The sequence below is a fragment of the Cygnus atratus genome, chromosome Z, assembly GCF_013377495.2.
Source record: "Cygnus atratus isolate AKBS03 ecotype Queensland, Australia chromosome Z, CAtr_DNAZoo_HiC_assembly, whole genome shotgun sequence".
In the NCBI taxonomy this organism is placed as follows: Eukaryota; Metazoa; Chordata; class Aves; order Anseriformes; family Anatidae; genus Cygnus; species Cygnus atratus.
The window spans coordinates 3,294,288-3,321,810 of NC_066396.1; the positions used below are offsets into that span (position 1 = coordinate 3,294,288).

The 27,523-nt window shown below is 44.7% G+C and overlaps 1 protein-coding gene across 1 annotated transcript; it reads left to right on the forward strand.

Annotated features, from left to right (window-relative positions):
- Window positions 1–2,014: 2,014 nt before the first annotated feature.
- On the forward strand, window positions 2,015–27,186 carry SKOR2 (SKI family transcriptional corepressor 2). The gene is made up of 7 exons (XM_050716348.1): window positions 2,015–4,249; window positions 4,872–4,932; window positions 5,258–5,332; window positions 12,658–12,723; window positions 13,106–13,204; window positions 18,214–18,281; window positions 27,124–27,186. The coding sequence occupies exons 1-7, from the start codon at window positions 2,015–2,017 to the stop codon at window positions 27,184–27,186; spliced, it is 2,667 nt and encodes an 888-aa protein (XP_050572305.1).
- Window positions 27,187–27,523: the final 337 nt, after the last annotated feature.

Here is a 27,523-nt window from a genome sequence, read left to right on the forward strand (position 1 = left end):
GGGCTCCGTGCAGAAGAGGCTCGAGAAAACGGGGGGGGGGAGGGAAAGGGGGGGCTCCGTGTGACAGTCGCGGAACGGAGGCGAGCGGAGTTTAATAAGAAGTGACAGAAGTAATAAGGAGAGGTGTGATTTTGCCAAGTTAGCGCGAACCCGAGCGATCGGGGGGCTCCGCCGTTCCGCTGCCCGGCACAAAGAACGGAGAGAGCCGGAGATGCCCGCGGGTGTCCTGGGAGAGGTCGGCGCCGAGATTTTCGCCCGGCTCTGGGACGGCCGAGCGAAAAACAGAAAGAAAAAAGGGAATTCACACATCACTTTTTCGTGGGTAAATGCGCAGAAACGTTTGGCATTGCTCATGTGGATGGAGAGAAAGACGGAGATGGATTCATTTTTGTAAAAAGGAAAAAAAAAAAAAAAAAAAAACAGAGGGGTATTACAAAACACCCGATAGTCCATATTTCCCCCCGGTTGCGCCAGAATAGAGTTTTCCTTTCATTTATTTTTTTTTTCTCGGCGGTTTTTAGCCGGTTCCGCAGTTTTCCTCTCCCGAAAGGAAGGCAGTGGGCGGATTTGACCTCTTTGCTCCCTCCTGCCGCCGGGATGGGACCTTCGGCCGCCCCCTGCTCCCTGCCGAGATTCGGCAAGACCATGAAATATCTGCATGTTTCACCTGCTTGGAGAATTAAGAGAAAAAAAAAAAAAAAAAAGGAGGTAGACGTGGCAGCCGTGCTGCAGACTATTTGCAGGGATTTTTATTTCTTTTCCCCTCGTTGGGTACGTAATCAAATTAGAAAAATCCCATTTGCACCGTGTTGCTCTTTGTGAGCTCCTCAGTGAGAATCTCGGACCGGGTCTGTCTTTTTTTTTGGCGAACCGCAGTTTGGGGAGGGGTGCGCAGCACTGCCACCCTCGCCCGCGTCGCACCAGCTGCATCCAGTTGTTGCTTTAAATCAACTTTTTTTTCCTTTTTTCCCTGTCTCTCTCTCCTCCCGCCCTGTAATTTCTGACGGTATTCAAAAATACAATTTGCGGAAAGACGCGGCTTTTCTACTCATTGAGCACATCCAATTCCTTGGAAGAGGACCATGGGGAGGAGGAAAAAAAGAGGGGGGAAGGGAAAAGCCCACACACACCTTAAAGGGAGACGGAGCACGGGTGAGGCCGGGGGGACGCTGAGCGGGGTCCCGGGGGACAGCGACGGGGGGACGCTCCCCGACGGGGCGCCCCGACCCCTCCTGGGGCGGGGAGGGAGGGAAGAAAGGATGAAGGGAGGGCTGGGGGCCGGACCCCCTGCCAGGGGGGGATGAGTGCGACATGGCCCGCCCCCCTCCCCCCCCCGCTGACGTCACCGCACCCACGTTTTGGGGGGGAGGCAGAGAAGCGCGGAGCCTCCGCGCAGAGGCTTGGTCCTGGTGGCCGCGCGGCTGCGGGGATGCGCGGCTGGAGGGGGGCCCGGCGGCGGCGGCGGCACGGCTAGAGAGCACCCGCGGAGGTAAAGGGAGCCGGGAGGGCAGGGAAATGAACTTTTTCTATCTCCCTTCCCCGGAGGGGCCCCCCCTCGGAGGATGCTGCCGGGCGGTTTTGTCGGGCAGCGCCGTTTTCTAGGACTGGGAGGTGGGTGCGGGCTGTGGGACGAGGGCTGGGAGCCCGTCCTTATGGGGAGGCTATGGGATTTGCTTGGCGGCGGGGAGCGGTACGGGATGCGCGGGCCGGGAGAAGCGGGGTGGCCGTCGGAGAAACGCTGTGTGCGAGCGGGCCCGGCTCTCAGCACCCCGCTTTGTTGCGGAGCCCCTCTCGCTCCTTTGTCAGGGCGGGTTTAGGGTTTAGGGGCCGGGGCCTCGTCGGGGAACGCGGCCAAGCGGGGAGCCGCACAGGGATGCTCAGCACCCGTCCGACGGGGCGGGCGGGCTCCTGCCCAATGGGAGCCCCGGTTGACGGCTCTGTCTCTCTCTCTCTCTCCCCCTTTCTCCCCGGGCGGCCACAGCTGGAGCAGAGCAGCCCCCCCGGCACTGAGGAGATGGCGACGAGCCCGCTGCCCGGCCCCACGGACATCCTGCTGCCGTCGCCGTCCAGCGCGTACCCGCCGGACCCCATGAGCCAGCCGCGGGCCGGCCACGCCGCCATGAAGCCCAACCAGGTGGGGCAGGTGATCCTCTACGGCATCCCCATCGTGTCCCTGGTGATCGACGGGCAGGAGCGGCTGTGCCTGGCGCAGATCTCCAACACGCTGCTCAAGAACTTCAGCTACAACGAGATCCACAACCGGCGGGTGGCCCTGGGCATCACCTGCGTGCAGTGCACGCCGGTGCAGCTGGAGATCCTGCGGCGGGCCGGGGCCATGCCCATCTCCTCCCGCCGCTGCGGCATGATCACCAAGCGGGAGGCCGAGCGGCTCTGCAAGTCCTTCCTGGGGGAGAACCGGCCGCCCAAACTGCCGGACAACTTCGCCTTCGACGTGTCGCACGAGTGCGCCTGGGGCTGCCGGGGCAGCTTCATCCCGGCCCGCTACAACAGCTCCCGCGCCAAGTGCATCAAGTGCAGCTACTGCAGCATGTACTTCTCCCCCAACAAGTTCATCTTCCACTCGCACCGCACCCCCGACGCCAAGTACACGCAGCCCGACGCCGCCAACTTCAACTCGTGGCGCCGCCACCTCAAGCTCACCGACAAGAGCCCCCAGGACGAGCTGGTCTTCGCCTGGGAGGACGTCAAGGCCATGTTCAACGGCGGCAGCCGCAAGCGGGCCCTGCCGCCCGCCCCCCCGGCGCCCCCCGCCGCCGCCGCCGCCGCCGCCCCCTGCCACCCGCTGGGCTCGGTGAAGGCGGCGGCGGCCGTGGTGGGCGGGGGGCTGCTGAGCCCCCACCTGCTGGCGGCACCGCCGGACCTGCACCAGAAGCGGCCCCGCTTCGAGGAGGACGACGAGCTGCAGGAGGCGGTGGCGGCGGCGGTGCACGGCGGCAAGAGCCCGCGGAGCTACCCGGTCATCCCGGTGCCTAGCAAGGGCTCCTTCGGCGGCGTGCTGCACAAGTTCCCCGCCTGCGGGGGGCTCTTCCCGCACCCCTACGGCTTCCCCGCCGCCGCCTTCGGGCTGTGCCACAAGAAGGAGGAGGGCAGCGGGGGCGGCGGGGCCGAGACCCTCGGCGGGGGGCACAAGGCCGGCGGGGGGGCGTCGGGCGGGGGGCTCTCGGGGCTCTTCTGGCCCGGCAGGAAGGACGCCGCCTTCTACCCGCCCTTCTGCATGTTCTGGCCGCCCCGCACGCCCGCTGGCCTGCCGGTGCCCACCTACCTGCAGCCGCCGCCGCAGCCCCCCGGCGCTTTGGGCTGCTCGCTGGGCGACGGCGCCGGGCTGCTCCGCCAGGCATTCCTGGACCTCTCGGAGCCCGGCGGCGAGCCGGGAGCCCCGGGGCTGGCCACGACCCCCGCCTCCGCCTCCGCCGCTCCCCCCCAAGCCCCCGCCGCCGCCGCGGTGCGGGACCCGCTCTTCGAGTCGCCCCCTGGCGGAGGCGGCGGCGCGGAGCCGGCCTCGCCCGCAGCCTCGGAAGGGGGCGGTGGGGCGGCGGGGGGCGGCCGGGTCCCCTCGCATCCCCCGCACCTGCTGGAAGCCGCGGGGGGCGGCCGCAAGTCGGGGGGTGGCGGCGGTGGCTACCACCACTCCAGCGCTTTCCGCCCGGTGGGCGGCAAGGAGGACTCGGAGAGCCTGGCCAAGCTGCACGGCGGCGGCCCGCACCGCTCTGCATCGCCGCTGCAACTCCTGCTGCCCCCCCCGCCGCCCCCGCCGCCCCCCGAGGATGGGGGCTGCGACCGGCACCCGCACCCCCCGCCGCCGCCCCCGCACCCCCCGCACCGCCTCCTCTCCCCCGGCGGCACCAGCTGCAGCTTCGCCAGCGAGGACAGCAGCGAGGAGGAGGACGAGGAGGATGAGGAGGATGAGCCCGAGGTGGACGTCGAGGGGCACAAGCCCCCCGAGGAGGAGGAGGATGAGGAGGAGGAGGAGGAGGATGGAGAGGAGGAGGAGGACGAGGCTGACCCCCTAGTGGCCTCCAGCCGCTTCTCGCCAGCCCGGGGCCCACTGGAGAAGGGCAGTCGGGATCGCCCCACTGCCACCATCCCCTTTGCCCGGCCACCCGTCGAGGAGAAGCCTGGCGAAGGCCAGGTGCCACCACAGCCTCTTCCCGGGCACCCCAAGGCCGGCAGTGGCAGCAGCAGCCCCACACACCACCCGTCGCTGGAGGAGCAGCCCTCCTACAAAGATGTAAATGCCCCCTTCAGGCTCCGTCCCAAGTGGGCTGTGTGGCACAGGGGGAGGCTGGACGGGTCCCCCTGCCATGTGCCAGACCGCTGTGGGGCCCGGTGCTGTGGCAAGGCCACCCTGCATCCCCACCCCAAAACCAACCCACCATTCTGCTCCCTGTCACAGAGCCGCTTCGAGGCGGCGAGCACCTCACAACATCCCCAGCATGCCGGTCCCAGCCCAGCCCTGGAGGCTTAAAAAGAGCAGACTTGTTAAGTCGTTGCCTCAGTGTAGCGCAGGGCCATGAGGTACACGGCTGCTGGTATCTGGCACCACAAAGTTCTCCGTGGTCATCATGAAATGGCGTACCCCTTAATCCCAGGTTAATGCTCGAGATAAAATAACCCAGGCCCAGTCTTAGCCCCTCACCCATCCCGCACGCACCTGGGAGGTTGCCCACAAGTTTCCAGGGGGACACGTATTCCTTCCCAAAAGGCATCTGTGAAAGAGAACCTGGTGGGATCCCCCAAAACATTGTTCCCATGGGTGCTCTTTTTGTGCTTAATCTGCCCAAGACTGCGTATCTGCTCCTAATTGTTTTCAGTATCGATTTTGTGCATTTCGCTCTTTTCTGTTTTTCTAGAATCAGAAGAGCAAGGAGAGTAATCAAGTCATCTTGCCCACAAAAGAGGATAACTTCTCAGGTGAGTACAGGCATAGGTCTGCCCGATCGCCGTAAGGTGTGGGAATTCACGGTTGCATGTTTTGTGTGGGTTTGTCCTCTGTCCCTCAATTTAAACAAAAAATAAATCACGTCCTTGATTTCAATTAAAAAAACCCATTAAACATTCTAATAGTCTCTCTACGGTGGTAATTTAGCACTATATTCATTCACATCCAAAACGCATCTCCGTGCGTGCTGAATATACCAATATATATTCACTTTTTTCTGGATTCTGATACTCGTTCTGGTTTGCAGTTTCTTGCTGGCGAAAGCATTTTAAGCACTGTGTTTTGTTTGGATTTCAGATAAGAACAAGGAGCATAATTTTTTCATCACAGATTCAGAGCCTTCAGGAGGAGACTTCTGGAGAGATATAGCAGGTAGGTTCAGAAGATGGTAGAGGATAAAGAGACAGAGACTTAAATTCATAATCAAATGTCTGAATATTTAGTACAAGGGTAAAGATAAAAACAATTGCAAGCAGATATAACTGAGAAAAATGCAAATAGGTGGAAAGCAGTGACATTAATAGGAATAAGATTATTAATTGCTGGGCATATTTCAGCAGAAATTTCAGAAATGTATCAGGTTACACAATGAAACAGGCTGGAAAAGCATAAAATGACAATAATTGAAATGTTCTCTTTGAAACCTTCCATTAAAAAGGATCACAGCTTATTGCTTTTAATATCTGTCAGAAAGACATTAAAGGTGTTTTATGACATCTATGCCAACATTTATATTATCTCCATGATAATGATCTCTACACAAAATGTATAATACATTTACAAAAATTACATTATACAAATTAAATGAAACCACCTTTTACTGATTGCTAAATGTCTCCAAGGGGTTTGGGAAAGACGTGATTAGAAGTTTTGATACTAAGTTGTCTATTGCAGTGTCTTAAGGAGAGGGTTTTGTTTCTTGGGAAAAAGGAATCTAATTTTCCATTTATGTAATGCAAACTGCCTTGGCTTTGACTATTCACGGTTAATTGACTGTCAAACGAGGTTGTTATCCTCAGGCAATGTCTGCAAATTTGCCTGTCAAATGAGACAGAGAGAGCAAGCGGGGAGAGAGAGAGTTGTACAAGGAGTGGAAATGAAGAAATGGGATCTTATAGAAATCTTATATAATAGCAGAGAACAATTGAAAGATCACAAACATTTGTAAATCTGTCCCATTTTAAAGGGCATTTTTTAGGAATACGGGATAAAACCTACTCTAGGTATAGTACATCAGGAAGAAACCTATTGGTGTTTTAGATTTTGTCAATTCTGTGATTGAGTTTGATCAAGGTTGTGGACCAGTGGATAGTACCTAATTACCTTCTGTACTTTCAAACAATTACTGCTGATAGCACAACAGTAGCTGATACCAAATACTGCTGATAGCACAACTAGTAGAACTAAACCTTAAGAACCCGAGAATTTTTAGGAATACAGTACATAGTGCATAGGAAGTGTCCTGCCCTGTAGCCAATTTATTTTGAAAAATTTTTTTTTTTTGTCTTTTCAAAAATGATTCTATCTGTGTTCATTTTAAAAAGTAAATTATGGCAATATTTTGCTTTTTTACGTAGACTTTATAGCGCCTCTCTCTATATAAAACCCAAATGTTTGTATTCATTGTTATTATGTGTCCGTGGCAGCTATATGTTTATCTACATGGTAAATTTAAATGTAAATTTCAGTTTTCAAAGTTATGACCTAGCCTGTGTGTTCTGAATCTGGGGAGAGTCTTAAAGATACTGAATAATCTGAGAGCAGCACCTGGGTGTTAGAAGGTCTCCGGACTGGATCTGAGATAAATTGACTGTAAAGAAATGTAAAATGTTTAGGGGCTCATTTCTGAAAATGCTTTCTGTGTGCTCTCTAAGCAAGAGCAGTCCCATTATCTTCAGCAAGACTCGTATCGGTATCTTCATATAGGATTGGGCCTTCTTAATCTTGCCCAGAATTAGTGGGTTATATTCACAGCGCTTTTGTGCTTGATTGTTAAAACATTCTGCAGAATATTCTGGCTCTCCAATTTGTTTAATACAGTCAATACATTTATGAGTTATTTAACACTGCGCGTTCCTAATACGATTAAGAAAGATTAAATGATTCTGGAAAAATTCCTCTTGATGTGAGATCAACTTGTATTTCTTAAGTAGACTTAGCAAAAAGAGTCCTAAAACAAATGCCATATTTTCTGTGCCAGAGACAGCATTTGCATATGTTTGCTTAGTATTCTCAATGTGCCAATGAACTTGGAAAGTCACACAACACAGAGCTATTTCCAAGGCTGAAACCGATAAGGGCTTGATGGTCCTGCAGCCGTTCGTGCTGCACAGCCAGTAAACTGTCGGTGAAAATCCCCCTTTTCTTTTTGGTCCGGCAGACCTCCAAAAGAGCTCAAAATTATTCATATTCCCATGGCAGTTTTGAAAGATATCAGTGACCAACTTACGTAACTAGATTTTTTTTTTTTTTTTTGAAAGCTGCAGTTCGCCATCCCATCCCTCTTTCAGCACCTGCAGTTGAAGGGTAGAGAAGCTGTGCGTCTCAGGCACACAGTGGCATTGTAATGCTGCGTTGCAAATACTGCATATTTTTTAAAGAGAAGTTGAGTTCTGTAAGCTGTTTTCAAACCAATCTAAATTTGCATCTGTTTTAATAAGAAACGTGAGCTCTAAAAGTAAATGATGTTAACAGCTAGAAGCCAGCTTCTCAAATCTTGTTATGATTTCCCCGGTTTTGTTTCTTTTGATTTCTAAAAAAAATGGCTTGGCAAGCGGTCCAGGGAAACTTCAGACAAGGAACAGTGAGCCAGATTCTTCTTTCATTTATTCATAAATATATATCCAGAATAACTCTGAAAATATAAGTGCAATTACTATAGATTTATGGTAGTTCATAGAGGATTGGAAACAGCGCAGCATGTCAGGTATGGCAAGCTGGACAGTTGTATAGTCTTTATGGGGATAAGTGAGTGGCAAAGCACTGGATTCAGAAGTTAAATGATATAAAATTTATTATGGAAGAGGTTTGCCAAAAAACAAAGATAAAAGTTGAAGTGGGGGTGAAATTTAAATTTGAGACCCAATACTGCAAATTAATACATAAGGTTTCATGTGAATACATGAATGCACACAGCAGACAAAACTGCAGACAGGCAGTAGGATTGGGTCCTTATTTAATATTCCTGTCTCTTTTCTCTTCTGTTGTTACTAAGGAGTTTAGGAGTTCTCTTTGAATTATTAAAAAGGGGAGAATATTGTTGAATATTTTTGCAAGTTTCAGAATATTCAGTGTTGTTTTTGTGTGTGGGTTTTTTTGTTTAAGACCTGTCTTCCAGATGCTGGTGAGAATCTCACCTTCCATTTAAAACAAACCAAAAATTAGAAATGTTCTAGCCCTATGCTATTCTGTGCTTCTAGAATAAAGTTATGAAATACTTCCCAGATGTATGTCTGTGGCTCAGACCAAAAACCAATTGATTTGTTGTCTAAAACATTGGACTTTTTGTCAGTCACAGTTTTTGAATGTTTAGTGTGAAATCCCCAAACTGTTTTTTCCTCTATCTGTTAGAGATATTTTGCAGATGTTTTAAAATCTGATGTCCATGTTTTGAACTTTAAATGGAGGTTATAAACTGGGCTTTATATCTGCAAAAATAGAACTAGTTTGTTTTAAAGTTAAACCACTTTCAAGGCAAATTAACATTTGAATCTCCAGATTTTGCAAGGCGTGTATATCAGCCCCAGTACAGAAAAGCACTTAAAATATGCTTATTATGTTTCCTAAAATAGGCATATTTTCCAAAGGTCTGATTAGCCTATTGATTATTCATCCCCCAAATGTGGCATGAATATTCAAGATGCATGAATATTTTCAGTAAGGGTGTGTTTTGGTAGGATTTCTTCAGGACAAACACAAGAACTGTGCGTGTCCTAAAGCAAGTAATTAATTGTAAATACAGATGGAGCCTTTGGAGCTCTCGAAGTCTGCCAGTTCACATCTGCCTATATTTTTTAAATGAATATATATTTGAACCCAGAAGATACCAATATCGTCAGCACCGCAGTCTTTGTGCCTGCGCACAGCACTCGCTCCAGCAAAAACAAACAAACAAACTTTTAAGTTATGGTGGTCCTGGTAGACCGTCAATGCTGCAGGCTGTCTCACCGTGAAGTTCACCTCATAGGGATGAGCTGCAGGCTGTGCGTGCTCTGCTGTACATAGTGCCATCCAGGAGTAACAAGGCTGATGCCCAGCTACAGACAGAGCATTTTTTTTTTTTTTAAATTCAAATCTTAACTATTCCAGTGAGTGCAGAGCTAATGAAATGGTGGCATCCAAGAGCTGAGGTTGTGGCGATGTACAAAAAGGGACCTCCTGTTTTCAAAGCGTTGATAAAGTAATTCAAGGCATGCCTACCCACAGACACCACTGCTCCTTTCCTCTGTGGGGGGATGTTCATGTTCAAGAATAAGAATGCCGTTCGTGTAACCCCAAAATATAACCCACTTTTATTCCAGATTAAAAATGCCTGCGCTAATTGGAAAGAACCCGAGCTAATTGGCAAGAACAGAGGTACCGAAAGCTTTAGGGGAGGCAGTGCAGAGTGGCCATGGATACTTTGTCCCCTCCGGCCCCTAGCTAGCAGGCAGTAGAGGTACGGGTCAATTTTTCTGACTAAGCCGAAGCTGAACCTCTCAGAAACAAACCCTAGATGTCCACAGAGGGGGTTTGAGCAGCTTTCAGTGCTTCTGTTTTACCTGCTGCTGAGCAGGCCCAAGTTTGTGTGTAGCAGACAAGGCCCAAGAGAGTTATGGTGGAGCTATTATGAGGGGAAGCGATTTTTTCTTAGACTGATTAAAATTCTTTGGGCTTTCTGTTTGTTTGTTTTTAAACACCTATTTAGCTTTTAATTAACATTTAAGAGAAAGGAAGCTGGTTAAATATTCAATACCTCCTCCCTTTCAATTAAGGTATAACAGTACACAACACATGATGAGGCCTCTGGGAAGTATGGAAAAACTGAGAAGAGCAGTTTCCTGATTATCATTTTGAGGGGGACTGGAAAGGTGAAACTCATCTGATTATTATCATTATTACCATTAACAACAATAATGTCAAGGCCTTGTTTGAACATCAGAAAGCAGTTTAAAAATGCAGTTGATTCTTTAAAACTGATGTGCTGGGTTTTGCCTTTAAATACCTTCACTTTTCCTGTCCTGTTCTTTACTTATTTGGGAGGCAAGGGTTGTAGATTTTCTAATAAGCCTTTTCAGGAGCTTAGTAGGGAGGCTATAGATGCTGGAGAAGTTTTTCATCATACTACACACCCCTATTTTTATTTTAATGTTAAAAGTTCTTTAAGTCCCAGAGAGTCGCAGCCTCAAAGCATACGGCCCTGAAAGCTCAACCAAGCATCTGGGAAAGAGCCGTCTCTGTGGCTGCCATGCTCTGTGCTAGGATCCCGTCTCTTCCCCTTTCTCTTCTCACTCTTGAAGAATCCTGATATCTTCTGTCTGTGAGTCTGTTCTCCCTCAAAACTGCACATAAAACATTCAGAAAAGAATGGCTAAGATTAAATTGTTTGGAGAAAATACACTAATATTTATAATTTAATAAATACCCTCCCTAAACTTCTTCCTTTTTGATTGTGCGCCCTCATTCTATATTTATCTGACAAAATACTTCTTTTATTATCAGTCCTATTTAAAACTGGATTGTGTTAACTAAAATAAAAAGGCCGTTTTGCATTATGGGAACGCTTCAAACCGCTGCCCCAAAAGTGATAAATTTTTCTTTTTTTCAAGCTTGTTTTTTCTTTTAATATGGTGAGACAGCTTACTCGTAGAAAATACTTTGTTTATATGTTTATACCAAATATAATACAAAAATGGTATTTTTATAATTGTGTTATGTAAACAGATTTTTAAATGGACTTGCTGGCACCGGGTATCAGTTGTGTAAATATGTATGCCTCAATTACTTTTTTTTTTTTTTTAAATAAGGACATAAAAAGAGAGAGCAGATGTTGAAATGCATAGCTGTTGGATATGTTTCATATATTATGACTTCAAGGTTTACTGGATATAAGAATACATCGATTTTTAAAAACAGAAATAAATGTCTTGTGAAAAGATTTCTGACTGCATATGAAACAAGACCTTCCAATTCAACTTTCAAATCTGCATATTGTCACAACCTACTATCCAATGCATTGTGACAATGAGTTTTTTAAGTAGCTGCTATCTTACCTGCTGTACAGTGACTTCTTCAGTGCTATAGCTTTTTATTTTTCCCCCAAGCCAAGAAATTCTCTCCATTACTCTTTCTTCCAAATATGTAAATATCTGAGTAGCTTTACATGTGTGTCTTTCTTGTGGTTATTCAACAGTACTTAATGATGTGTATTTACTGTCTGGACAAAAGCGAGAATTAGTCCAATTAGTTTGGTAATTGACTACTTACCAAATATTTTCTTAATTATTGACAGTCCTTTTATATTTCAACTGTAAGTAATAGAAAATCTCCCAGTTATTTCATTGAGAGTGGTATTTTGTCTTTTAAAAATGTGTTTTCTGGGCTTTTTTTTCAAAACCCTGTTCATAGAAATTAGAGGAAAAATTCACACTTCCAGAGAATAATTAAAATAAAACCTTCTGTCAGAAGGTTTGTATTTAAGTCAAACTGTCATCCAGGTGAATATAATACCTTGTTAATTTTTTTTTTCTTGGTGGTGGTTTGTTTGTTTTCTTGGTTTTTATTTGTAAAAGAAAAGGCTGAAAGAAGCAATATATATATATACATACGTACAGAAATAGTGGAACTCTGTTATTTAGAAATTTTTTTACTACTGTATCACTAAGAGTGATGTAAGCAACCAAAGACAGAAGTCTCTGACTTCGTTGACCTCATAGGTGTATCCTTTAGATGCAAATCCAGCTGGCGTCAATTTTTTCTCAGCTGGTTGTTAATTATTTACAGTTATAATAAGTCCTTGGCATAGAGCTGTAGAATATTATAAAATTAAAGAGACAACGAAGACAAAAAAGCTCATGCAAAAAGGATTTTTTGTGTGGATTTTGGAACAGGATCCTACCCAGCTAGAAAGCATGGATTTCCTGTTGTGAAGAGAGGAGATGAGACTGTAGGCAAAGCTCTGCCACTTTCTCATCTCACTTCTAGTCATTCTCTGAGCATCTTCACGAGGCGCTGGAGTGAAAGCGTGGATCAGTTTGGCAGAATACATGGAAGAGGAGCTCTCCTTGGTATCATGGAGACCTCAAGTCTCGTCTGCAGGAAGCAGTGGTTGGGTAGGCACTTTACTGAACTAGAAACGAATGCAAGTCCTGCAGCTGCTTCTGCAAGGCACACAAAGATGTGCTGTGCTCACAAAATGTGTCTAGGCAGTAAAATTTGACAGAGAGTGTTTTTGGAGCCAAGAGTGCAGAGTGTTTGAGCAGAGTGCAGTAGCACGCTTGAGACCCTGAAAGGAGCCAGAACTTCAGAGGTCTCAGGCAGGGCTTGTCCTGTTGTGAATGACACTTGGATGCCGTAAAGAAACCTTAATCTTATTCTTTCTTTGCATTTTTTTTTTCCTTTTTTGCTTCATATTCTCTGGAGCAGTTGCATAGTAAAGACAATACTGATGGAAAACAGTATCGGTAAATCAATAACTTTTTTTCTTTCTTTTTTTTAAGGTGAACACACACAAGAAACTAATCCACCTCATTCACTGAAGAAGGATGTAGAAAACATGGGGAAAGGTAAAATAAATAAGGGCCTCTTACGTTATAAAACTGCTCTTTGTTTTAATAGAATATGAGGATAATAGGGGGCATTTTTGTTCTGCACCATATTTTAAGCTTGTCAAGTAACATATGAATAATATATGGACCTTTGGGTGGATATAATTGAGATTAATGCATATATATCAATCAATACATGACACTGTAATATAATACTTTAAAATAATATATTGCATTGATTTATATTCATGGCTTTCTGCACAAAATCTATTGTAGGTCTATGCAACACTTTTTTTTTATAACTGCTAAAATATTTTGTCTTATAGTAATGAATTGCTCTATGAATGTTCACTCAAGAATTATTTATACAGATTAGTAAAAGCACTTTTCTCTTTGTTAGAGGAACTCCAGAAGGTTTTGTTTGAACAAATCGACTTACGGAGGAGACTAGAACAGGAATTCCAGGTGTTGAAAGGAAATGCATCATTCCCTGTCTTCAGTAAGACACTTATCTGCGGTTTTGGTGTTATTTGTGGGTTGTTGGTTGTTGTTGGGCTGTTAAAAGTGGGAGAAGTATGTTCTCAGTTGTGTTGCCAGGATTTTTGGCTTAGTTCTGCTGAGGTTGATGGCACGTCCACTGTGGCTTTTGAGGCTGCCAGAGCAGGTCTCTGGTATAGAAAATCTGAAGCTGGATGTCTGTTTTGGCGTATGTTTGACTGGGTTTGTTAACACTGAACACAGCGCATCAGCAGGGGTAGAAAATGGGGAATATCTCTGCCTCCCAGTGAGCTTTGATCCCAGATCTAATAAAAATCTGTTAAAGCCTGTTGGTAGGGGGTCTTCCAGTACAGAACCACCACACCACTTCCTGTGCCATGCTCCCTCTCTGCAGGAAGGAATGGCTGGATATAGGGAAACCTGTCGGGGACTTCTGGGGGTACAGGGATGTCAGTCTTCCTAACCAGCTTCTTGGAGGCTTTTGAAGACAGGGTAATTTATGGACAACTTTTTGTGGTCCTAGCTGATGCTGGATAATTGATTTGGAGTTTAAGGAGCATGTTTAAGGAGTGGAAATAACAGTTTGGGTTTTTCCTCTTGAGATGGGTTGTTTGACAGGGCTCTTTGTCGTTGTTTTCCCTTGAGAAATGGATGAAGCACTATATGATTCACAGCAAACCCGGATAGATATTTAAAGCCTTCCCAGACTAATTGTCAGCCTGTTCTGCCTTTTGCTAACTTCTGTTAACTCCTACATGACTGAAATATCTCACCAACAGTCAGGCAAAATACTCTCATGATGGTTTACCATAGTTTCTTACAGAGTTCAGAAACTCTCTGTTCTTTTAGACGTCCAAGTTCCTTCATAAAAACTCCAGAGACAAAAACCAACATGGCCAGTACCCAGAGATAAACAATTCAACAAATACCACTGCTGCAAGCAGAGGAATGTTGCACCTCCCTGACTCAGAAGAAGAGGTGGGAACACAGACGGTGTTTTCCTGTTATTTAAAGAATGTATGTTTTCCCACTTTCTGTAGCATCGAATAGGGTAAGTTCAGGGAAGCAAGAAAGTACAAGGCAGGTCTCTGGAAATGATTCCATCTTTAGCCCAAATATTGAAAACCTCATAAATAAAGAAGAGCCTGAGGTGGTATAGATATTAATGAAAGGAGATAACCTCATCCTTCAGTATAAATTCAGTCATTACTTGGGTTTGGGAGTGAGGTAATTTTCACATAATTTGTGTAGATCAAAATATTTGATGTGTGGTATTGGTGAAATGGCATCTTGGAGTTTTGCCATTCAGGTCACTCATTTATCCTTTTGTTCTTCTACAGTAAAATTAATGCTCTGTCATTGCCATGTAAATAAACACTGCAATTAAACCACATGAAATACAATTCAAATAAAAGAAAAGAACACATACGGCCAAACAAGGAAGTGGCAACTGTGTATGCCGGCTTGAAAAATATGTGGTTTCAATGTACCACAAAGTAGTGGTCAATTTTCTTCAGGATTAAAATAGAAAACAGATAATGTGCTATAAACAATATATGTAAGTGACCGTAAAACCTATTTACAGATTTAGATTTACCAAAAAAAAACCCTTCCCCATATAATAAAACAAAAAAATGTGTCTTTGTAAAGCAAGTAAGTGTAAAATCCAAGATTTGTCCTCTAGAGAAGTTTGTGTTGCACTGAAAGAGATGGGGTCTGCTCCAGGCTCTTGCTGCCACATGGGGCTGCTGCTTCAGGTCGGGGGTTAGAAGCTCTTAGTTTTGCCAGGATTTCCTGGCAAAGTTACCAACAGCCTGTGGTGGTGTTGGGTAGGAAGGCGTTAGGGAGAGAAATTTTAGGAAATCCAGTGAAAGGAACATGGAGGTAAAATTAAAATTGTATTGCTCGTGGCTTGGAGATGCCTGAGGCTATAGGAGGGAGCAAAAAACAGTGGATAACAGGGTTCATATCCCAGTCTGGGTCACTGCAGCATCAGGCAGAGGGCTGGGAGGGCTGGGACTGAACCTCTGTCCAGCCGTGAAGCTTCTGGGGACAGAAACACTGCCAGGGTAATTCTCACTCTCGGGTGGTGGTGGTTCTCGCTGTGCTTTGCAGTGGTAAATGAGAAGCGTTTGGCTTTTAAGTCTTCTCAATTGGTTTTATAAAAGATAAAATTCATCGCTGTTTCAGCAGGGAGTCAACATGTGAAACATGGAAAGTAGTGCTTTATCTAGTCTCTAGAAAATGTTCCTGTCAGGTTACCTGGAGTTAACTCTAAAGTCATCTTTCTTTGGGTCTCACATTTGGAACAGAGCATTTTGGGGGCAGTCGACATGCATAGCATCAAACCAATAACCACAGCACTGCTATGCCGTCTCACGTGTAAATGGTTTTTGGTTTCTATGCTCTTGTCGTGGAAATGCCTATTAAATGAGAACTAATCCTATTTGCAAGCTCATTCAGCAGTAGAATGCTGCTCGCTTCTCTGTGGCTTGACCTGCTTCAGGTATGGCTGTGATCATTTATAAAGCAGCAGACCTTGCCTTCTGCTGCTTGCACCTTAATTTTTTATATTGCTAATGCACTTCAAAGCTGCAGGTAAGGTTTCCTTTTGCCTAGAAAGTCTCTCAACACAGAGCAAAAAGACCTCTTGAAGAATTTGCTGACCTGATAGGAATATATGCACCTGTGCATGGTGGCAGCGTGTTCTCCCAGAGCCCTGCGCTGGTCGTACCCTTGGTGTTGACTGGCTCGCATTTTGTCCAGCTGCATTTAACAACACGATGGTAAAACAGCAGAGACGTAGGATAGTTAAAGTATTTAAGTTTGTGTTAAGAAAACTCTTTAAATATTCATAACTTTTCTCCTGGGTATTGCCAGGCTTTGTCTGTAAGCAGTTAGTCTCAGTTAATGCTGCCGGAAAAAATGTTCTCCTTACCATTAACCCCATTTCCACAGTGAGTCTGGGCGTTTGCAGCACAGGGCTGAGCAGGATTTCCGAGCTGTTTGTTCTGGGAGGTGAGGAAGCTGTGAGGAGGCAGTCAGGGAGGAAGGTGTTGAGGAGATGACTCCGATTTCTCTGTGTAGCCTTCTCCCGTCAAAGTGAAACTGGAAGAGGATCCACATAGCAGGTAGCACAGCTCTGTCAGCATTCGGTGACAGAACAGGGGACTGTCACCTCTTTGTACTGCATAGCTATTTTGGTAAGCAAGAGATGAATTGCAAATCTGCTTTTATTTGTGTTGGCTTCCTTTACTTGTCAAGTTGGAACAGAGGAAACAGGCTGAAAAAACCTGTGGGCTTTTGTTTGAAATCTTTGTTTGAAATCTTTGTTTGAAATCTCAAGAAATTCATTAAAATATGTCACCATGTCCTTTTGAATGTGGCCACACCGGACTCCTGATGGTTTCAGCCTGACAAATAGTCTCATTCTTTCTTTGTTTCACTGACACTTTCTTGTCATCCTAAAGTGCCTCCTTGTCTTTTAATCAACAGCTTTTGGTTTTCATTCAGAGAAGGCAAAATTTTTTTCATGAAAGATAACAGAGCTCTTCCCCCTTGTGTTTCTTCCAGCCCCTTCCTGTGCCCACACTTGGTGGGAACACATCCCCTTTCCCCACAGGCGAGGTACGTCCTGCCTCTCTACCGTGTTGTGCCACAGCTGCTCTCTGCCATCCTGATTCTGATTTTGGGGTTGAGCTTTTGTGGTGAGCCTGTGGGGCTGAGCTGGCAGTGGGTGAGGTCCCAGCACATGGAGCATTGATAGGAGCTGCATGCTCTCACCTGGGCTCAAATCTTTCTGAGCAATTTAGGTATTTCTGTGACTCCCATTACTGCACTACCTAAGTATCTCACAGTCATTTAATCTATTAATCCTTCCAACGTGCTTGGCAGATGAAGCAGTGCTATTATTCCTGATTTACTGGTGATGAAATGAGGCATAGCGAGACACATGCACGGAGCCCAGTAGAGCAGATATTGAACCCAGGCTCCTGAGTCCTGGGTTCGTGTCCCAACAGCCAATGTGGCTGTTTAACTCTTTTAATTGTTAATTGTAAATAAGCCATTCTAGCTGCCTTGGCCTTGCAGTGCCCTTCGGCAAGCCCACTCTGGCTTGACAGCTCTGCGTGCTGAGGTGCCCCATGCTGTTTTCTGTTGGCATTCACCTTGCTGCTCCCATGGTCAGGGACAGACTTCTGTCTCCTGGATCAAAATGGTGTTGCTTGGAGTGGATTTTCTGTCCTACTACGTTTAATAGTCCATCGCTGCACCCGTGTCTCCATCATGCTGCAACTCTCCAAGCTCTTTCCTTCTTAAATATTTTTATTTTTCCCACCCTCTGATAGCAATGTTCTGGATCACAAGCCAGCAGCTAATCTTCTATCCAAATGAAGTTTTGTCTGAAGTGGTTACAGTGAAGGAAAATAGGGAAAGGAGTAGCTACCAGAACCGGTGCAGTTACCCAGCTGTCATGGAAGCTGTGATCTGTATTTCAAAGACTTTTTGCCATCTGAGTTCCACATCACTGTTTAAGGAACTTTAATTTTTTGAATTGTGTTCAAAGCCGTCAGCATAATGTTATGAACTACAAATCAAACCCTGCATCCTTGAACGCCTTCTGTTCTCACATATTGGACATCCCTATTGATGTCAACAGATTTATACCAAAGCAAAGCAGTTTTTGCTGTTCTTTCCAGTGTCTGTAGAAGTTTGACTGATGACTGCAGAGTCTGGCCCATTGAGAAAATCATTGTGGGAATGAATGTTAGCAACAGAACCTTAGCAGTCTACATTAGCTAGCTGAGGAAGTAGCTGAATCGTTTTTTTCCAAGCTTTTCTGTTGCCTACAGTGTCTCCTACTAGATAAGAAGTTTCCATTAGGCAATCTTTTAGTTGGGTGAAAGGCTTTGTGGTGCTTCATAGTTCCTCAGCAGTGGGTGCATTTATATGAATTCTGCTGTGGTCTCTGTTCTAACTACTGCATCTACTTTTTTCTTCTCTTAATTATAGATAATTTTCAAGATCAGATGAAACGGGAGCTGGCATACAGAGAAGAAATGGTACAGCAACTACAAATTGTAAGTTTGTATTCTACTAAAAATGTTATGAACTATCACTTTGTGTGTTTTTTTTTTTTTTTTTTAAGTACACTCCTCAAGCCTTTCCTTTGCAAGCCATGCAGATGCAGTATTACTGAGCTCGTATTACCTTATGCTTAGCAAGACGTAAGCATGCAGTTCTCAACTGGTTTAGAGTCTAATTACCTGGAGATTTACTTTCATACAGTAACCAGATGGGTCTTCATGTTTCAACTAAATGGGATGTGTTGACTGAACACCGAGAGGTGCTTCTTCAGAGAGAAACATGAGGACTGAGTCAGTAAACCCTAAGCAGTTAAATACTTGGAAGAGTTGCCAAGGGGTGCAGTTCAGCCCTGGCAAATAAACCTTAGGATGTGTCTTTTTCAAATTTCAGCCATTAGAGTAAGTGCTTAACTCAGCAGTAAATGATCCAGTTGCCAAAACGCAGTTCACTGTATGCACACATTGCTGTTTGCTCTATTGCTTGTTTATTCTAAAATCAAGTGGGATTTTGCATTTGTGTGTGTGAGATTGTGCAGCTCTAGATCCTTGCATACCAGTGTCCTGTTTTGAAAATTTGGCGTTCAGGGCCTAACTGACTCCAAAACAAGCAAAGAGTGGAGTATGTGAAGTTGTTTCTTACTCAGATTCTGCTTAGTGGAACAAAAATGCAGTATTACGAGCTGGCCATCCTAGAGAACGGGAGGCTGTCAGGCAGTGTTTGTTTTGTTAGTGCTTTGTCTGTGATCAGTCTGACATTCAACAGTTTTTGAGACAGGCTTGCCAAAGATCTCCACTTGTCTGAATCAGCCCTGTGCTCAAGCATCTAAATTTTCCTAGTGCTTGGCACAGACCCTGGGGCTGGGAGGCGGTCATCCAGCCTTCTGTTACTGTCATTTTCTACTTGATGGGTTAGGACATAAAAATGAAGCTGAAGGCCAGGATTGTCAAGCATGTGCACCTATGTTTAAAGGCATTTAGGAGTAGCCTTATTTTTAGAGCTGCCGAACATCTCAGCTCTGTTCCTGCTGACTTTAGAGATTTCAATGAGAGATGGAGGGTGCTGGAAAGAGATTGTTTATGGAGAAAATCGAGTCCTGAACATCTTTGGACCTGTTTTTGCTGCTGGTCTCCACTCCTTAACATATCCAGTTGTACTGCATTCCCCCTTGTCCCTCAATGCCTGGCAGGGAGTTTGGCTCAATCTGTAAATTGCAATGTGACAGAAGATGGTCATCAGGATGTCATCCTGAAAAGCACTTCCCCTGCTGCTTTGGACTTCGGGCAGGTGACTGTCCGGCTCCTGCTGTGAAGCACATTTAAGCACAAAGTTTGTGGGCCCCTTTCAGCCTTTATCTCTCGTCAGCTGAACTTGAATCTAGCTAACTCTCCCTCCCAAGGTGAGAAGGAACAGATCATCTCTGTCATTCACTTTGTGGCAGAATCGTGAAGTTGTTTCTGAAAGCAGACATCCCAGACCTTCAGCAAACCAGCTGTGGTGGTTTCTCATATTAACAAGAAGTGGAGAAATCACAAGATTCAGCATAGTTCTTTTTCCTGGGCAGAAAAAGAAATATAATCATGTAATTCACACCCTTTTCATTAGTGGTACATGCTACAGAAAGACTAATAGTCATTTAATCATTAAACAGAGCTGCTTGAATGTACTTACAGAATCTAGTTTCTACAGAAACTAGTTTCCATACTTAATGTACTGTACCAGCCGTTCAGAACCTCTTCACTCACTGGCTGCCTGCCTTTAGTATTGTTAAGAGAAATGTTGCCAAAGCATCAGTAAGTCTTTACGTTTGCATTTGGGTATCCGTCCTGATATTGGCGAGGCAAGTAGTACAACAGCGAGACCAACAAAAGGATGTTTGCATATGAAGAACTGAGAGAATGCAGCAAATAACCAGGGTGTCTGTTTAAGCTGGGTGCAGAAATTGTTAGCGATGTTTTGGTTAATAACTGAAATAGCGTCAGGACTTCTTATGTGATAATCCCTGCAGTTACTTTAAGTTCATGTGAATGTATTCTGTATGGTTATATCTGGCTTTAGATTAATGAGCTGAATGTGCTAATGATATAACTCCATTGGCCTTCTTCGTTTATGCCATGGATGAATTAAATCTTTTGGTAGGTTACATAAAAAGCATGGTTTCTTTTGACTTATTTTTTCTGTCATTTTTAACAGAGGTAGATTGTTTTGTATATACCTGGAATATTGCATCATTGCTTTCACAAAGCTGCCCACACTTAATTTTCTCGTTAACACTGGAGTACAAAGAGAAAAGCAGAAGTTTTTAATACATACTCAAATCTTAGTTTTACTTACAGCTTCATAGGTGTATACCTGTATAGGATTAAACACAGAATTTACTGGTTTAACTAGCTACAGAATTTGGCTTAATTGCTTTTTTATTTTAAAGCTCATATGAATGACTCAGTTTTTTTTTTTTTTTGGCTCTTCTCAACGTTGAGGGAATATACAACTTAATTTAGTTCTTTCTGAACACTTATGCATGATCATAAAGGCATCTCTTTGTTTAAAAGAACTCTTGTAAAAAGCATGTACCATGTGTATGTTTTGCCAGAGCAAAGATTTCAGCGTCTCTAAACTGAAGTTGTTCCAGCCTCCCCTTGCTGAGTAACAGAATAGTCAGAATCACAGAATTAAACAGCCCGTGAGCATTTGGTGTGTCAGAAAAGTTCTGGAATACAGCAAACTGAATCTATGCTTGAAAAACTTACCCAAATACGATTGCCTTTGAACACTGCATGCAAAATGTAGAAGTGACATCTCCTTGAGAAACATGACAACTTTGTGGTGTGAACAAAAACTGAAGGACTGTTTGAGAGCAGCGTTTTGTGCCCAGCCCATGCTTAACATTGAACACAACACTTTTTTTCATCACAGTTCTTCAATGACATTGTGAAACTGCAATGCAGAACGTGGTGACAAATTGGCAGAGGAGTGAGCACGTGCAGGGAAGTCGGGCTGAGTTGGGATGGCAGGTCTGGGAGGCGATGGCTCAGGCTCCAGGTGCCCTCTGCTGTTACTCTGCAATCACTGCACACAGCAGCCAGGACGTGACATGGGTTTAACGTTCTTCATTAAAAGCCTCACATAAAACAGTGTTTAATCAATGAGCTGTAATTTTAATGCTTTGTCCACTCCGGACCTTTAAAAATTATTTTATGCCTTCCTGAAAGTCAGGAACAAGGCTCAGATCTTTGGGAAGACGGAGGGGTGGGCTCTGTTCTGTTACATCCTCTGAAATGGATATTGACTTCTTTGGACATAACCTGGCTTGGTAGGTGGCTGGAGCTGTGTGGCCACTGGCAGATTCTGTTGAGAAAGGAGTTGGTCAGAGAGCCTGGAGCAGCTACCAGGAAGCGCTGCAAACAAGTGTGTGCCAAGCTTTCGGCCAAGTGCCAAGGAGCAATCAATCATCATATTTAACAAGAATATAGATCTTAAATCAATGAGTGCATTTTTCTTTTCTTCCTTCCTCAAAGCATTGTCTCCCAAAAGGCTAAGTACAGCACATGGAGTCGGAGGTCATGATTTGCTTCAGGCATGGGTTATCCAGCTTCTGTTAATTAAGAATTAAGCTATACTGAAAGGCCACTGAGAAGAAATCACTGTCCAGCAACTGGGGTAAATTCTAATATGTCACACGTGGTGCAAACTCATAACAGCTCACCTGGCTTCATAGTTGTTGATTTCTGTCCGTTATGACCAGAATTTATCTGTCAGGACAGCCCAACCACCCTGATGTAGTACTGATTTAGCTCCTTCTGGAGTCTCTGCATCTGTTTGGTCTTGTTTTCTGGGCAACTGCATTAGTGGATCAAATTTAAAAAGCATGAACTTTCTTCCTGACAGGACAAACAGATCAGAAGCAGCATTTCTGGCATGCTTATTTTTATCCTTTTATGTTTATGAACCCCTCTAAAACAGCACAGCAAAAGAGTAGATCACTAAATAACAAGTTTAAACCTGCTGCAAACAGGCTGGCCTTTCTTCATTTCTTGTTAGAGTTCCTTTAAAAGTAGCTTGTAGATTCCCAGGAAATGCTATCCACAGGTGGAAACCAGAGCTGTAGCCTATCCATCAGGAAAGGCTAAAAAGAAAAAGTGTTTGTCATCCTGCCATTGTGACTCAGATAGCTAAGATCAGGTAGTGATCAATCCCATTACTTCTACGTGGGGATAAAAGGCAGTAGCTTTTTGAGACATTGGAAATGTGAATTGTTCTGAAATTCTATTCAAGTGGAAAATGTTGGTTTGGTTGGTTTTTGTATTCACTCCAGTGAATTGACCGTCTCCCTACTGGCATAACTTTGGTCTGGTAATAATGCTCTGACCTCAAAGCTGGGTTCAGCTAGAACTCCTCTAATATTTAATGGCCTCCGACCCTCAGTGTTACTTTGAATAAACTCTGTTCTTCAGAGGCAGACAATAAAATAAATCAGGAACTATCTGCCTGCAAAAATTGATTTCTGTCTGCATCGTCTTTCATCCTGTTCTTTAAAGATTGACAAAGACTGTTTCAAAGAAAAAAAAAAATCTACCATGGGGTGGTATTCCTAGGTCTTCAGAGGTATGAGATCATGTCCCTTAGGATCCTACCGGTATTAGGAAAAGCACCAGTAGATTCACTTCTGATTTTTTGTTATACATGGAAAGTTGGTGCTTTGTACAACTACAACTAATGTACAATATTATCATGTGTATATGAAGAAATGTCAATCACTGCTTGCCTGACACTCCATAAAATAAGAAAAGTGGAAATGGGAAATAGCAGTGCTTTATTGGGAATTCTGGTTTGGTCCTCTGTTTAAAGTGGTCCAACTAGATCGATTGCCCTTGACAAGAATGTTAGAAGCAAACATCAGTTCAGCAAGATTGCACTGGAATTTCTTGACTTGTGTCTTCACTGAAGTGTACATCCACTAACACCCAGATAATAACACGGAAAAGAATGTTTCTGGAACTCTGTGTTCACTCTGTCTTGATGACTCCAAGACAGTTTTTATTACCAAAAAAAAAAAAAAAAAAAGGAGAAATGTTTTATCTTGTAGTTCGATGCTTGTGCGTATGTAGCCATATACTTGTGGCCAGTCTTGCAGATGTAAACTCCATTTTATTTCTGAGTTTACTCTTTTGTGCTTTAGCAGTTGTGATGATACTGCAGGTCTGCTTCTATATGTTCTGTTATCTTCATTTATTTTTTTTTGTGGAATTGACTGTAGTTAAATAAGGATGGTATTTAGTTCCATATACATAATCCCAGACAGAATTCAATTCCCAGGTTTGGTAGCACTATTTGGGAAGATGTCCTTCTGATGCTGAATATAGCATACAGGTCCCTGACTGTGTAGAGAAAAGTGAGCCAATAAGTACCATTTTCTCCAGAATTTTATTTTCTACTGACTGCTTTTAGAAGACATGTGAGCAAAACCTGTATCTTGACAATGAATCTGGGTATACCTTGAACTAATAGGATGGAGCTGCACCTCTTCCTCCAGGAAATTTAAACGTTAAAGGAAATGAATGCTTGTGGAATTATTTTTTTAATGAGAAAGAAAAGTAAAAACTTCCTTTACTTTACAAACTGCAAAAATTCTGATTAAAAAAAAAAAAAAAAAAAGGATCCATACATACCAAACAGCCACAAGCCAGCCTCTGCTACTGCCTGCATGCAGAATCCTTTTTCTGTAGTATTCGGGTACGCCAGTAAAAGTACATAGGAAAGGGACTGCATACTCCAGCCTTGGCTCTCAATCGCCGTGCATGCTGTGCAGGCAGGTGTGCTGCTGTGAGCACGTACGGGATGGAAGAGTCTCTGAACTCAGCCTGCACAGCTATAACTACTTTCACAGGGCAGTAGTGAAGAGACCCCACCCCCCAGGGCAAGCTGTTGGCACTTTGATTCCTCCTCCAGCTGTCAAAGGCTCAGTGCATGGTTTTTCTTCTGTTTAATCCCTCACAATGTTTCATCCCAAAGCATCAAGTGCAGAAACTGCAGTTTTCCACTGGCAGTTCAGCTGTGCATCTGTCTCTTTTCCTGCATAAATACGTTTTGTGTTTGGAAGGGCTGTCTTGGCTGGACAGTGCTCCCACTAAATTCTCATGTGCGCTCTCTGGCAATGCAAATTGTTTAACTAAATACTTGTAGGTACACGTTAGTGCTTTGGAGTAATGGAGATTCCCTGTTTGAGCAGTAAAAGTCAGGGTGATGTATCATTGTGTACCCCACCTAAAAGGCAAAGTCTCCAAAAGAGGATGATGTAGAGCAGCTGCTTTTTGTCCACGTGTAGCAGAGATCAGGCATGTGCTTTGGACTTGAATCCCCAGTTCTACCTGCTTATGTGTGCTTCAGATCATATTGTGGAACATACTCAGAGCTTGCAAACTGGACTCCTTATGGATGAAGGAAAAGCAGGTGTGCTCCAGGAATGCACTGAATGTGCTCCAGTTCTTAGTGCATGATCAGTACCCAGGCTCAGGTTATAGGTATCCTGAAGGAAAAACCTAAGGCAAATGTAGCATGGATACTGGGATTTTCTCCTGCACCCTACAGATCTGCTGCTATTGCACTTTATTTCCAGTTTACGTAGGCTTAATCATGAGAATCTTACTGCTTGATGCTTAAAACCCAACACACAACCATCTGCTTTTTGCTGTTGTTGGCAGGGGTGTATGGCCTTTGATAAGGGGCCACACTGGATCTTCATACCCATTTAAGTGCTGATCTGGTCTTCATCAGAGCACTCACCTTGGATGCACTAAAGGTCCCCTTTCGTAGTATTGTGAACAGCCCTAAATGTTGTTCCGCTGCAGCCCTGGAGTCACGACACGTTCATCCAACACAAAAAGTAGCAGATGACATTGTAGGTGATTTAACTTGTGAGGAAAGTAGTCATTGTCCCTATTGAACACCCACGCCTCTCAGTTTCACTTATTACCAGGAGCATGGACAAACCAACACACATTGAAAAGATGCTGATGTGCCAAATATAGCAGAAAAGTGGATTAAGAACAGTACATTTCTGACAGAATGTACCCCGTTGTATTATCTAGGTCAGTACAGCTTGGGAGATGTCCTATATAATTGACGGCCATGCAAACTGATGTTGCCTATTTGCTGTTACGAGTGGGAGAGAGGAATAAAGCAGCTGGCAGAAACATCACAGGTCTCAGCTGAAAGGTGCTTATCCAGACAGTTTGTTTGTGGCTCCCTTTGCTTCCAGATTTGCACTGACCCTGTTAGCTCAGAAGTAATGATATAAATCAAGCAAATGGGTGATCTGATAAAAACTTTCTTTGCATAACTCTCTCTGGTGCAGTTTGGAGAGGAGTTTTCCATCCTTTGCAAACACTGTTTCCTGTCCCAGTACTCAGTGGAGAGGAGAGCTCTGTTTTGGGGGGATCTAGCAGCAAGTTTCCTGATCAGTTTCAGCTTCTGTGAAGGGTAGGGTTGTAAAAGTAGTCAGACAAAACACCTAGATCATGGGTTCCTTCAGGTCACCAGTGGTTTGGGCTTCTCGGTTTGTACACAGACATTTCCCTTTCCCCAGGACTATGTAAGGGAAGTGGCATGCCTCCTGTGAAAGGCTTCTGCTTTCGTTCAGACAATTCATCTTTACGGACACTGCTTCTTCCTGGTGCTGCGTCTTTCAGTCAGATTGACCTCCTTTCCTGAGAAGCAAAAGAGTTAGCTCCTGAGCTGCAGACGTCCCTTTCTTTCCTCTCAGACCCAGCCTTCCCTTTTCTTTACTGAGGCAGGCATGGACAGATAGGTTCTGTGAGAGATGACACTGCAGATACTGGTGTAAACTAGCAGTCCAGAGGCAGGCTGAGCACAATTCACACAAATGTCCCCACACGCTGTGGGCATGATGCAGATAAAACCAGAACAGGGGTGTACAAGAATGCACGTTAGGGAAATTGTGGATACAGATGCAAGTTCACCTGGTACTGGTATGTTATTACCAATGCAGGGCAGGTTGCTTGAACTCAGTGCATGTGCCCATCTACTCCCTTTGCTGTTACTGCAGCTGTAGGCTTTGCTCCTGACTTGAGTTCAGCCCGTTTGCCAGCTCACAGTAACATATTTGACATTATTCCTGGCTATATTCTGGAGTGCTGGCAGCAGAAGCAGGTCACCTCGGTGTGCAGCAGCACCTGGGAATGTTGAAACAAAAATTTTACGATCCCAACATGAATTCCTCCCACAGTCCTTCCACAGAAGGTAGCACTGAAGAATAGTGAATTTGTAGACACTTGGATTCCCAGCTAATGGAGAAATCTCAGAGCAATTTAGTTTTGTTGCATTCTAAAGGCCCAGCATTGAAAAAGAGCTGCCCCTTACTGCATTCCCTGTAGCCTGTGAACACATCATCCCACTTTGTTTCTAAATATAACCATGTTCCCTAATATGCCAATGTTCTCTGTTTTCCTTTAATTATTTGTTCCACTTCAGTGGCTTTCCTCAGATTGGTGCAAGTCAGAGATAGCTATTAAGAACTTTCTAATTATGCTGATATAAATATATGAAGACTCATACTCCCAACCTGCTGTATTTTGGCTGCTCAGAGATCAGTGTTTTTTGCCTTTTGTTACAGACAGCTGATTTTTATCATTTTGCAGGTAGCAAGAATGGGCAGTCTATCCATTTTTGTCAGCAACTGGTATGAACAAAACATCACAAGACATCTTTTACACTGGATTTTAAGACCTGTCTGTTGTTTAATCACGGCCATTTTTATTTCATTTCTGCTTCAGCATTCTTACAGCGTAAAGCAGTGGCTTTGTTTCTGTGTCATTGCAGATTCCCTATGCAGCAAGCTTGATCAGGAAAGAAAAGCTCGGTGCACACCTCAGCAAAAGCTAAAGGTAAGTTTGTGATAGAAGAGGTGTTATTCTGCCTGGCCTGGCCATTGTCGTTCTCTGCAGCCACTGTGAGGACTGAATCATTTTGTTGTGTGACGTTACTGGTTCTGGCCTAACAACTCTGCCTATGGATGTGTTGTGCTGTGGTCTGAAGCTGATCTCAGACATGTCACACAAATTGCTAGCTTTCACTGGGGTAGGACGTAGCAGTGAGAGTTGACCATTGGGTGAATCCAGCCTAGTAGCCTGAGCAAGCACTTCTACTCTCTGACACTGGAAAGTGGCCGCAAGGTAATGGACCTTTGGCAGAAGGAGAGAAACTACCTTGACATTCAGCA

Excerpts from the sequence above, each read along its gene's own strand:
- SKOR2 (XM_050716348.1), top strand. The coding sequence starts at position 2,015 with ATGGCGACGAGCCCGCTGCCCGGCCCCACGGACATCCTGCTGCCGTCG. Across the intron at positions 4,250-4,871 it reads AGCAGCCCTCCTACAAAGAT|AATCAGAAGAGCAAGGAGAG; the intron begins GTAAATGCCCCC and ends CTGTTTTTCTAG. Across the intron at positions 5,333-12,657 it reads CTTCTGGAGAGATATAGCAG|GTGAACACACACAAGAAACT; the intron begins GTAGGTTCAGAA and ends CTTTTTTTTAAG.